This window comes from Canis aureus, chromosome 24 (assembly GCF_053574225.1).
Source record: "Canis aureus isolate CA01 chromosome 24, VMU_Caureus_v.1.0, whole genome shotgun sequence".
Classification (NCBI taxonomy): domain Eukaryota; kingdom Metazoa; phylum Chordata; class Mammalia; order Carnivora; family Canidae; genus Canis; species Canis aureus.
The window spans coordinates 52,376,119-52,389,489 of NC_135634.1; the positions used below are offsets into that span (position 1 = coordinate 52,376,119).

General features: G+C 52.5%; 1 protein-coding gene across 2 annotated transcripts in view; it reads right to left on the reverse strand.

Moving 5' to 3' along the window:
• Positions 1-936: 936 nt before the first annotated feature.
• The window catches only part of THAP4 (THAP domain containing 4), a 39,276-nt gene continuing 26,841 nt past the window's right edge, over positions 937-13,371 (reverse strand). For both annotated transcript variants that reach the window (XM_077869601.1, XM_077869602.1), the window contains one exon: positions 937-1,192. In XM_077869601.1, the coding sequence (XP_077725727.1) occupies positions 1,073-1,192 (120 nt within the window). In that variant the 3' untranslated portion in view covers positions 937-1,072. The remainder of the gene's footprint in view (positions 1,193-13,371) is intronic.

Sequence of the window (13,371 nt, forward strand, 5' to 3'; positions counted from 1 at the left end):
GGCTCTGCTGCCTCCAGCCCGAGGGCGAAGCGGCCCCGAGGCTCGGCCTCGACCCGGCAGCGGCCTGCACCCCTCGCCCCTCCTGAGCGGACCCGGGCCGCAGCCCCAGAGAACTGCGCTGCCCCGCGGGACGGCGTCCGGGAGGCCGTGGCACGGGCTGCGCCCGGCGAGGCCGTGGGGTCCGGGGTGCAGACAGGGAGCCAGAGCCGTGCTTGCCGCCCGCAGGCGGGGCTGCCCAGGAGCATCCGCCCACCATGGTGTTCCCTGGGGATCCCAGCTGCAGGGGACTTGGCCCTGGCGACCCCAGCCCCGTAATGCTGTGGGTCCCCAAGCCCCGGGTGGGCAGGGGTGGCTGCGGCCGCCCCGCGGCTTCACCCCGCTGCAGCGTCCACGTTCCCCGTGTGGCTCCGGACCTGCTGCTGTGTTGGGAAGAAGAAAGCGGCTTTGTTTTTACAAGCTGTTGGGGATAAATGCTTGGGATTTGTTTAAAAATATGGCAGCAAATAGAAGGGAGAACAGACGAGGAGGAGCTGCTAGAGGGAAACCCGGGGGGGTGGTGACGGCAGGAGGGTTCGCGCGCCTCTGGGAGACGGGCCGCGTTCTGCTGCATGGCCGTGGGCTGCGGGGCGTGGGCGAGGACCCGCTCACACTGCCTCTGGCCTTGGGGACGCCCTTCATCCGTGTGGACACGGCCCGAGACCGTCAGCTTCACAAACTGTGAAGCGAGCGTGACCCTTTCTGTCCCACGTTCGTCGGCAGCTTATGGCTGGCTCCTCCAGGGAGGCTCATAAATACTTTAGATCTTGTGAAAGCTGCCAGCAGAAAAAGGAGAGTCACTCCTTAATTTTTTTACAGAAAAGGCTGGAAAACGGGTACTCACCGGCAGATGAAAGAAACGCAGTCTACACAAGTGATAATATTCGAAATGCTCAGTCATAAAAATAAAGGCCTTTTATTTGGTTTTCCTACGCCGTTACAGGGACCCATGGCGACTCTGGGACCCACGAGCCCGCGGCCCGCCCGCACCTGCGGCGGGCGTCTACAAAGCCGAAGGGTCACGACACACTCGGGGTCACGGGGTCACCCTCTTGTAGGTGATGTGGAGATGCTGAGTCATGGGCTGGGTGGTGGTCGCCATGGAGACGGTCTGTTCAAGTTTGCCTTCGGAATTCAGCCTGAATTTTCGGGTGATCTGAGCGGAACAAAACAAACAAACGCCTTAGTTTTATCTTCCGAGGGCGGCCCCGCCCCGGACCGAGGGTTCGGTACAGGCTGTGACCTGCCGCCTCCGTTGTCAGAGGCCTGTGGCCTGTGGCCGTGCGGTGGCCCCGCCGGGGCGGCGGACGCTGAGGCCTGTGGCCGTGCGGTGGCCCCGCCAGGGCGGCGGACGCTGAGCCCACGGCCGCCATCCGCAGGCGTCCAGCAGGCGCCCCGGCCTCGGGCTCGTCTCGACTCACTGACAAGCCGGCCACTTCCTTTCAGGCGGAAGCTGACCTCCCGCGCTCGGCCCCCTCGCCCTCGCCCTCACGCGCTGACAGCCTGACCGGATGTCGCCCATGTCCTTGGGGACTCGGCGTGAGCCCCTCCGGAAGCACCGACGTGTCAGAAGGAGCACGGTGGCCGGTGGGAAGTCCCGTCCTCCTGGAGCGCCGGCCACAGAGGCCGAGGCAGCCGGGACACAAGCCACCGGCCACCAAGGGGCCAGTGTGCGGGACGCGCTGGGGTCCAGGGCGGATGAGGCCGTCCTCCTCCAGGCCACAGCCAAGCACCCGGCTACTGGCCGTCTGGCGCAGAAAACCAGGGGGGCCACATCTCACAACGTCCATTTAAAAGGCCCAAGGAACCAGCCCTGCAGCCAGGACAGAGGTCCCGGGGACAAGGAGGCACGTGTGGCCACGAGCGGCCGCCTGGACAGCAAGGGGACAGCAGTGGGGCCAAGAGGCTGGGAGGCCAGGGAACAGCCCCGACGTCCCCCCGGGACCATGACGGGCAGCCAGGCAGCGACGGCCAGCTTCAGGGCAGCTCAGCCTACAGACGGGCTCTGCCCGAGCGACGGCCGCACCGCGAGACAGCATCGCACCAGGCCGCGCCGTCGTCCACGCTCTTCACACATGGCGTCGAGGATCCGAGAAAAACAGACAGAAAAACCCCAACTGAGGCCAGGAGGCGAGAGCAAGGCGCACAGGTGCCGGGGAGGGCGCCTGCGGTGGGTGCGCCGACGCCACAGGCCCCGGCGCGGGATGGAGGGCTCCGGCGAGGACTGCGGCGGCCGGAGACGCTCCAACGGGAATAACGTGCCGGGAAGGAAGACTCCCAGGCCAGACGCGGCTGGGGGCGCGGGGGCCCCGGAGGCGACGCGCCCTGCAGATCCCGGGACATGGCGAGGACGGAGCAGCAGCCCCACGTTCTATCCGAGCGACGCTGGCTGCTTGCCCCGGACACGCCACACGGATGCCTGGGCGCCGGGGAGGGCAGGGACCCGCCAGCCACACGGGCTTCCCCACAGAAGGGCGGCACCTCAGTCACTGACGGGACTGTCACCCCAAGGACTCGCGCTGCGGTGAAATACTCTTCAAAACCAAAGGCAAGGGGTGCCCGGGGGCTCAGCAGGTGAGCATCTGCCTTGGGCTCCGGGCATGACCCCGGGGTCCCGGGATCGAGTCCTGCATCGGGTTCCCCGCGGGGAGCCTGCTTCTCCCTCTGCCTGTGTCTCTGCCTCTCTCTGTGTGTCTCTTGTGAATAAAAAAAATCTTTAAAAAACAATAGACCTCTTTATTTTTTTTAAAGATTTTTATTTATTTATTCATGAGAGACACACACAGAGAGAAGCAGAGACACAGGCAGAGGGAGAAGCAGGCTCCATGCAGGGAACCCGATGTGGGACTCGATCCCGGGACCCCAGGATCACGTCCTGAGCCAAAGGCAGATGTTCAACCACTGAGCCATCCAGGCATCCCAGAAAGACCTCTTTAGACTAAAAACACTGTGCAGATGATTTAGCAGCAGCAGGACTCCCCTCCCCTTAGAGAAAATACCAGAGGACCTCCTGCAGGTTCTCAGGGCAGGGACCCCACGGCAGGGAAGCGGGGATGGATGGAGAGTCGGGGACCATGAAGCACCTGGCTGGGCCCCAGTGCCTGCCGCCGAAGCGCTCCAGTTGGGAAACTGAGGCAGCAGCACGTTCTCCTTCTGCCAACAGCGGCCCGTGTGTAAAAAGAGCTGACTCCCATCCAGCTCATGGAAGGGCCCGAAGTCATAATCATGTTTTTGAAAATATCTCCCCTAAGACACCCGGGGGGCTCAGCGGTGGAGCATCTGCCTTCAGCCCAGGGCATGACCCGGGGTCCCGGGATCGAGTCCCGCGTCGGGCTCCTGCAGGGAGCCTGCTTCTCCCGTGTCTCTGCCTCTCTCTGTGTGTCTCTCATGAATAAATAAATAAAATCTTAAGAAAATATGTCCCCCACGTTCAAAGTCCAACACTGGTTCGCACACACTGTGCACTCACCCTCCTGTGACCTGCAGAATCTCAGTTCTTTGATTTTGATTGAAAATCCGTGACAGGAGCTGCGTGGGTCTAGGTTTTGACAAGGCTCTCGGGCTCCTGCTTAGGCAAAGGGAGCCTCCTAAAGACGGACACTCCTGCTTTTCTAGAAAAGGCGTTTACTGATGTGTTCAGTGTGAGGGAAGATTTCCAAGTGTTGTTGGTGAGAAATCTGACTCATGCGAAGAAAACGACATAAAACACGTGTATTTACTTGTAAGAAGCAAAGTGTTTTGTTTTCTCATCGTTGAAAACAGAGTCATGTAAGACAAAAAAGCAAAATGAAAATAATAAAACTGATAAACACCTCCCCCCCCACACCACAAAACCATGTGGCCTCAGGGCAGGGGGCAGACACGGAGTCCTGGGGCGCCTCTGGCCCGGGCGCAGCGCGGGGACCGCATACCCTGGTGCAGAGGCAGGGCCGCCCGAGGTCCCGGAGGTCCCACAGTCAGGACACCCGGTTACCACTGCCCGAGGACGCGGCCCGCACGCCGCGGTGAGTAAGGGACAGTGGGCGGCACGCCGACGAGCCGCTGGGCGGGAAGCCAGGAGAGCACGGGGCAGCGAGGGGACAGCAGAGGGCCCGGGGCCAAGACAGACACATGGACGCTCGGGGACACTTCCTGTGCCAGGGAAGCACCCTCACGCCACGGGAGCATCTTTCAACTACATTATTTTTTTCTGGAATTTCACCTACAAACAAAGGCTTTTACGTTTGGGTCACTTTCCAGGGGCCACGAGGTGGTGCGGGGCCCCGGCGACAGGCACGCTGCTCCTGCAGGGCAGGGCTCGCCGGCCCCCCAGCCCCCGGCTCAGGGCCCAGGAACGAGGGGCGAGCAAGAGGCGGGACGTGGGCTGGGTGCGCCCCGAGGCCACCGGGGCCTGGGAAGGATGGGGAGCCGGGAGCGCCCACCCCGCCGCAGGGACACCGGGCAGCCGCGGCCACCCCGCCCTCCTGTCACCCGGCGGGCCCCTCGGTTGCCGTCCCTCGGGGTGTCACGCGCCGTGTCCTCCAGTGGGAGGCACGAGCGAGCTTCCCAGTGGGTGCCGGCCGCCTGGCGCCTTGGGCGAGTCTGCTCCTGGCAGCCCGCGGGCCCTCGGGGACGTGGGGCTGAGGCCCTGCCAGCCTCCGAGCTTCCGGGGGGCCGGGAGTGGCAGGCAAGGCCACGCGCACCCGCGGGCAGGGAAGGTCCCGCCAGACAGACGCATTCTCAGCCCACGCCGGCCCCACGGCAGTGGACTGTGGAGCGGACTCGAAGTGCTTTTTTATCTTGTTTCATTCAGTAGAGAAACGATGGAAAAGGAAATCTGGGGGGAAGATGCTCTGACCACGAAACAAAGGGTTTCAGGCCCTAAACAGAGACGAAGGGCCAGAGTGGCCAGCGCGCCCCGCGGGGGGCGGACGTCAGGCAGAGGGCTGAGCCCGGTGGCCCTGGGCTCCCAGCGTGCCAGTGGCCTCTGGGCCCGTCGTCACGGGTGGTGGCTCGCCGCCAGGCACCGCGACCAGGACCAGGCTGGGTGCGCACCGCCTTCCCGAGGGCCGCACGGCACCCATGCGTGTACAGGCTGGCGCTCGCGTGCCCACTAGCTGGCCCCGCCACCGCCGTTCCCTCCCGTGAGCGGGGCCTGACCGCCTCTCCTCTCTTAGCTGATTTTAAGTACACGACACGGCGTTAACTGCAGACAGCACACTGTCCCTTCCGCCCCCACGACAGGCTCCCCCTACACCCAGACATCTGTGCCCTCTGCCCTACGACCTGCCATCCCCCTGCCCCAGGCAACACCATCCTACTTACTCTGTGTTTATTTATTTATTAATTTTTTAAAAGATTTTATTTATTTATTCATAGAGACACAGAGAGAGAGAGAGAGAGAGAGAGAGAGGCAGAGACACAGGCAGAGGGAGAAGCAGGCTCCACGCAGGGAGCCCGACGTGGGTCTCAATCCCGGGTCTCCAGGATCACACCCTGGGCTGCAGGCGGCGCTAAACCACTGTGCCACCGGGGCTGCCCCCTACTCTGTGTTTAAAAAAAAGTTCCGGGATCCCTGGGTGGCGCAGCGGTTTGGCGCCTGCCTTTGGCCCAGGGCGCGATCCTGGAGACCCGGGATCGAATCCCACATCAGGCTCCCGGTGCATGGAGCCTGCTTCTCCCTCTGCCTGTGTCTCTGCCTCTCTCTCTCTCTCTCACTGCGTGCCTATCGTAAATAAAAATTAAAAAAAAAAAAAAAGTTCCACCTATAAATGAAACCATGAAGTACTTCTCTCTCTCTGACTTACTTCACCTAGTATAATCCCCGCAGGGTTTAATTCTTTTTTTTTTAATGGCTGAATAATATTCCGTGAGCATGTGCATAGACGCGTGCACGCACACACACACACTTGCTCTGTCCACTCATCCGTCAGGGCGCACGCAGGCTGCTTCCATGTCTGCATCCCTGAACGGGCGAAGGGGTCACCCACGGGGTCCAGGGCCAGAGGCTGCCCCACAGCTTCGGACACACACCTGTGCCACGCCGGCAACCAAACCCCCGCCCTACTCCTCCGGGTGACAAGGACAGGTGGCTGCCGGTGTGGGAGGAGAGGAGGCACTGAGAGGAAACTCGGACGAAGGATCATTTTGAGAAAAGGCACAATAGAAAGAAGAAATATTCACTCAATAGGTTAACAGCAAACTGGAGACAGAAGAAAGGCTCCGTGAATTTGAAAACAGGTCAAAAAAATATCCAAATTGGGGGCGCCTGGTTCAGTTGGTGGAGCGTGTGACTCTTAATCTCGGGGCTGTGAGTCTGAGCCCTGTCATGGGCACAGAGATTAAAAACAAAAATCTTTAAAATACCTAATTTGACTAATGTAGACAAAAGAGACTGAAGAAAAATGAACAGAGTCTTGGGGACACACGGGACGGCATTAAACAGCTTACCATCTGTTTAGTAGCAGTTCTGATGGGAAGAGTAAGAACGGAGCAGAAAAAGAGTTGGAGAAACTGTGGCAGAAAATCCCCAAATATGACACCACCACCACCCCAGATCCAAGAATTTCAGGAGACTCACACAGGACAAACACAAGGACCCCACACCCAGGAAGATAAAGAAAAAGAAATCTCAAAAATGACTAGAGAAAGGGCAGCTGGTGGCTCCATCGGTGCAGCGTCTGCCCTTGGCTCAGGTTGTGATCCCGGGGTCCTGGGGTCGAGCCCCGTGTCCAGTCGGGCTCCCCGCTCAGCAGGGTGTCTTGCTGCTCCCTCTGCCCCACCCTCCACTTATGCTCTCTCTTTCTCTCAAAGATTAATAAAAAAAAAAAAAAAACCCACTAGGAAAAAAAGACAAATAATGTACAGGGCATGAAGAATTCTAGTTGACTTTTCAATTCAACGAAGTCAGAAGACAATTTAACAAGATAAAGAAATTACTTTAAAAACTAATACCTGTTGACCCAGAATTTTACTTATGGTAAAAATATCCTTCAAAGCTGGGAGTGATGGAGGACTCGGTGAAGATGGTCGAGTAGGAAGCCCCCAGAATTGGTCTCCCTGCTGGGGCGCACCTGCCCTGGCCTGTCCAGTAGCCGGGAGGCAGGCAGCTGTGTAGGTATTTCTGGAGCAGCCTGTGGGGCCAGAGGGGGCAGCAAGGACCCTGTCCCTCCAGCTCAAGGGACTCACAGGAGATCTGAAGGGCCGCATCCCCTCACCCCACTTCATTTTAACTCTTCTCTCTTTGAGGAACCAGACATCAGACACTAGGACAAACAACATGGGGAAATTAGAAAGGGAGTGCACATGCCCAGGGAGAGGGTCAGAAAAATACCCAAGAAGATCTGTTTACATCTCAGGTGGCTTCTGGGCACAGGGACAGCCCACAACAACCAAACAACAACAACCATAAAGCACAAATAAATGGAAACACATCCAACGCTCATGGATTAGAAAACTTAAGATCAGTAAGATATCAATACTGCCCAAACATGTACAGAATTAATGACATCCCTATCAAAATCCCTGTATGTTTTGTAGAAACAGAAAATACCATGCCAAGATTCACATGGAATCTCAAGAGACCCCCCCCCAAAAAAGAGAGAGAGACTGAGAGAGAACTGCCCCCCCAAAACAAACAAATGAAAAAGAACAAAGCTGAAGGACACACACTTCTTGATTTCACAGCTGTATGGCCCTGGCATAAAGACAGACATATAGGCTGATGGAACAGAGTAGAGAACCCAGAAATCAACTCTCACATATGTAGTTAAGTGATTTTCTTTCTTTCTTTTTTTTTTTTTTTTTAAGATTTTTATTTATATATTCACGAGACACACACACACACACAGAAAGAGAGAGAGAGAGAGAGAGAGAGAGAGAGAGAGGCAGAGACACAGGCAGAGGGAGAAGCAGGCTCCATGCAGGGAGCCCGACGTGGGACTCGATCCTCGGACTCCAGGATCACGCCCTGGGCTGAAGGCGGTGCTAAACCGCTGAGTCCCCTGGGTTGCCCAAGTGATTTTCAACAAAGCTGCCAAGACCATTCAGTGGAGAGAGGAGAATCTTTTCACCAAATGGCACTGGGAAAACTGGACATCCGCATGCAAAAGGACGAAGGTGGATGCTATCACCACACACCAAAAGTAACTCCCATGAGTCAGAGACTTAAATGTGAGAGCTAAAACCACAGAACTCTTTGAAGAGAATAGTGCAAACACTTCACAATGCTCAAGTTGGCAAAGGTTTCTTGGACGTGACGCCAAATATACAGCCAACAACAGAAAAAAAACCAAATTGTAATTCATGAAAATTAAAACTTTGATGTATCAGGACGCCTGGGTGGCTGAGTGGTTGAGTGTCTGCCTTCGGCTCAGGGCGTGATCCTGGAGACCCGGGATCAAGTCCCACGTCGGGCTCCCTGCAGGGAGCCTCCTTCTCCTTCTGCCTGTGTCTCTCTGTGTCTCTCATGAATAAATAAATAAAATCTTAAAAAAAAAAAAAAAACTCTGATGCATCAAAAGATACTGTAAACAGTAAAAAAGCAGCTCACAAAAAGAAAGAAAATATTTGGGAGTCATGTATCTGATAAGGGAGTCCAAGATAACAGAACTCTGGCTGCTGTACCACACCCAGAAAACAGCTGGTGTGGTGACGACACGGAGGAACCGGAGCCCTCCTGCACAGCCGGCAGGAATGCACTGGCACAGCCGCTGGGGGAAAGAGTATGGCAGTGCCCCTAAAAATTAACAACAAACTACTCTACGGTGTAGAAAGTCCATCTGCAGGTACACACAAGAACCGGAAGGGTCTTTTTTTTTTTTTTTAAAGGTTTTATTTATTTATTCCTGAGAGACACAGAGAGAGGCAGAGACACAGGCAGAGGGAGAAGCTGGCTCCATACAGGGAGCCCGATGTGAGACTCGATCCCAGGACCCCAGGATCATGCCCTGGGCCGAAGGCAGGCGCCAAACCACTGAGCCACCCAGGTATGCCGAAAAGCAGGGTCTTGAAGATATATTTGTCCACCCAAGTTAATGGTGGCATTATTCACGGGAGACAAAACATGGAGGCGACTGTGTCTACTGATGGATGGATGGATAATCAAAACATAATACATACATACACTATACAGACTACTCTCAGCCCTAAAAACGATGGAAATTCCACAATGTTCTACAACATGGATGAATCCCGAGGACATTATACTGCGTGAAATAAACCAGTCACTAAAAGGCAAGTAGTGTGTGATTCCACTTACGGTCTGTAGACAGATCCGGTGGACACAAAGTAGGAAGGGAGGGTTCCGGGGCGCGGGAAGAGAGAGTGGGGAATTGCTACTTAATGGGCATGGAGCTTTTAGTTTTATAGGATGCAAGTGTTCTGGTGATGGATGGTGGTGCCGGCTGCACACAAAAATACTTAATACCCCTACTCTGTACCCTTAAAAACGGTTAGGATGTTGAAGTCTGTCATATGTATTTTACTCCACAGTTAAAAAAAAGTCATAAAGTGATATAATCCCAAGAGAACTGCAGACAGCAGACCTATACTGCAAAGAAGGTGTGAACACAGGGCTTCAGGATGAAGGGATATTATGTAGACCCTCGTCTACAGGAAAGTGAAAAGAACACAAGACAGAAAATAAGTGGGTTAGGAGAAGTGATTACTCTCCCCCTCTCTGTAATTTCTCTGAACATGAGATGATTATTTAAAGCAAAAGTAATGGGCTGCCTGGGTGGCTCAGTTGGTTAAGAGTCTGACTCTTGGTTTCTGCTCAGGTTGTGATTTCATGGTTGTGGACTGACCCCGTGTCAGGCTCTGCATTCAGTGGAGAGTCAGCGTCGGTCTTTCTCCCTCTCCCTCTGCTCCTCTGTACTGGTGCTTGCTTTCTATTTCTCATAAATAAATAAATAAATAAATAAAATCTTAAGAAATAAAACAAAACTTACAATACTGTGAAGATTTATGGTATGTGTGTATATGCTTTAAACACGTATTTACATATACATGTTACAGGTGTGACATACAGAGAAAAAACGGTTGCAGGGTTACAGAGCTGAAAGCCACGACATACGAGAAGCAGGAACAGGAAAGTGTCAGCTGTAAAGTAAGGGAGATTATCCAAAATCAACATGAAGTGGGAGATGCGATGGTGCCATACAGATTATAAATAGACTTTGGTTAAGTTTAGGGTGTACACTGTTGGCTTCAAAGAAACCAATAAAAAAAAAATGAGAAAGACACAGCTAAGAAGCTAACAGAAGAAATATCACTCAGCCATAAAAAAGGAGATCTTGCCATTTGCAACAACATGGATGGACCTAGAGACATTATGTTAAGGAAAGTAGAGAAAGACAAATACCACAGGATTTCACTTGTGTGTGGAACCTAAAAAAACAAAACAGATGAACAAAAGAATCAGACCCATAAATACAGAGGACATGCTGGTGGTTGCAGAGGGAAGGGGATGGACAACAGGGGTGAAGGGGAGCAGGAATTATAGCCTCCAGGTACTGAGCACACGTCCCAGGGTCGAGACGCGCCGCACGGGGACAGCAGTTGGCGAGCCGGTGATGGGGTCGCGTGGGGACAGGTGGGAGCTGCACGTGTGGGCAGCACAGCGTAATAAAGAGCTTACAGAGTTGTCCAATCACTAAATGGTACACCTGAGACCACCGTAACATTGCATGTCAACTATACTTTAATAGAAAAAGAGTTAAAAGAAAAAATAAAACAATGCTAAAAATACTTAATTAACCCAAGAGAACATGGTAAAGGAAAAAAACAAGAAAGAAAAAACAACAAATCAGGATGGTGGTCTTACAACTTACCCTATCAGTAATATATCTGTTACATGTAAATGGACTAACTCCAATTAAAATGTGGAGATTTTTGACTAGACAAAAAAAGCAAGACCCCATGAAATATAGAGACATAAGTAAAAGGTAGGAAAACAGATGCACCGTATAAACAACAAATATTGGACAGCAGGTGTGGTTCTGTTACCAACAGACCTCAGGAACAGGACAAGCTACCAAGAGGAACGTTTTATAAATATAATGCGTATATTTACATATCATATGTATGCATCTAAGGACAGAGCTTCAAAGTCATGAAGCAAAAACAGCACCAAAAAAAGGAACAGAAATAACCTAGATCATCGGTGGAGATTTTAGCACCTCTCGGTAATCAGAACCAGAACCCCCTCCGCCAAAAACAATCAGTCGTGTGAAGGAAATCTTAGTGATGTCATCCATCGACTTGACCTAACTGGCATTTCAGTCCACTAGACCCAACAACTCTCAAAAACCTATTTATTTGGAGCGTACATGAGGTACCCCCCCAAGTTGTATCATGTACTGTGGTGGCACAGAGTCACTCTGAGAGCACGTTCTCTGAGCTCTACAGAATTAAATTAGAGATCGTTAGCAACAGAATATGCAGAAAATCCTCAAATATTTGGCAAGTAAGTAACATACTTCTAGGTGACCCAGTTCAAAGAAGAAAGTCACCAGGAAGGTATTTTGAGCTAGGAGGTAATACCAGCAGACGCAGCTGAGGCAAAGCTTAGCAGAAAATTCATAGTTTCCAAAAGTGCATTATAAACCAAAAATGGGGATGCCTGGGTGGCTCAGCGGTTGAGCGTCTGCCTTTGGCTCGGGGTGTGATCCCGGGGTCTGGACCACAAAAAATGGGCTAAATATCAATGAGGTAAGTTTCCTGTTTAAGAGCTCAAAAGAGAGGAAATTAAACTCAGGACAACTAGAATAAAAGAAACACTATGACGCAAAAATCCTTCAACATGATGTATTTTAGTAATATATAAATCTAGCAATAGATAAAAACGATAAATCGTCACGGTCAGGTGGGGTTTATCCAAAGAACGTCAATATCGGAAATCCTGTTCCCATAACTCACCACATTAAGAGAATAAAGGAGAAAAAAAATCACACAAGCACCTCGATAGTTACAGCAGAAGCACTTGTCAGAATTCAACACTCATTTACAATTTTCAAAAGCCAGCAGACTATAAATATAAGAAAACATAATATGGTAAAAGGCATCAGTCAGAACCCGACAGTGACCATCACAGCCAGTGGTGACAGACGGAGCGGCTCCCGTGAACAGAGCACAGGGCCTGGCGTCTACTCCCGCCTGGACTAAACCATCTGTAGGCCATCCTTTCCTACATCCTAGTGCAGGAGAAAAGCAAGTGGCATCGAGACTGGAAAGAAAGAAGTGACAGCGTCTATAATAGCAGACGGCAGGACTGAGTGTGTAGACAACCCCAAAGAATCTATTACAAAAATAAGTAAAATAAAACAGTGAACTTGAGAAGCTTACAGGACATAAAACCAATGTGTAAAAGTCAAATGTATTTCTATGAGCTAGCAGCAATAATCGGGAAAATTTAAAAATCATTTATAATAGCATCCCAAACCCACAAATACCCAGACATAAACCTAATTGCACCCTTAGAACTACAAACAACTCACGGCGACAGATGCCTGCACGCGTGGAGAGGTTCACCCGTGTACTGGACTAGGACAGTCAGTTTTCTGAAGATGGTACTTCCCAAATTAATCCAGAAACTCAATTAATTCTAAAGAATGCTAGACGTTGGCAAACTCATTCCAAAATTCATACGGAAATGCAAAGGGTCCTTGAGTAGCCAAAACAATTTTGCAGAAAAGGAAAAAAAAGTTGGGCAATGATACGATCTGATCGCAAACATTCCTATGAAGCGACAGTAACCCAGGCCACGTGGTCTCAGGGCACAGACCTCAGGGATCACCTGGGTCCAGCACCGTGCAGACCCAGGCCCGGGCAAGGCACCTTCCTGTGGTGGCGGCGATGAGGGCAGACTTTTCAACAAACTGGGACAACAGCTATGGGGGAAAGAAAGTCAGAGAATCTTGACCCCTACTTCATACCGTTCAAAAACACAAATTCCAAAACTAAAGACCATAAAAATTCTTGGGAGAAAACAAGGGTTAAAAATCTCTGCTGCCTGGGTTAAGCCAAAGAAGTAAAGGCAGGGCACAAAAAGCACAGAGTATAAAAAACAGCTGATAGTGGAAAATGAGAAGTAAAACACTTCGTAAAAGAAATGAGAGGGCAAGTCATAAGCCGGGGACACACGCACCTGACGCGAACCTGCCCCCGGACACGTACTCAGAGCCCAGTAGTAAGAACCGCAAGCCGCCGGAAAAGGGGGCCCAGGATCTCGGCACCCTCCACACAACAGGGAAGCGGCAAATATGCACCAGGGGAGGATGAGCTACATCAGTCACCCGGAACCGTAGGTGACCACGCAAGACGCCCCTTTGCTGCCACCAGGACAGCCAACACTCA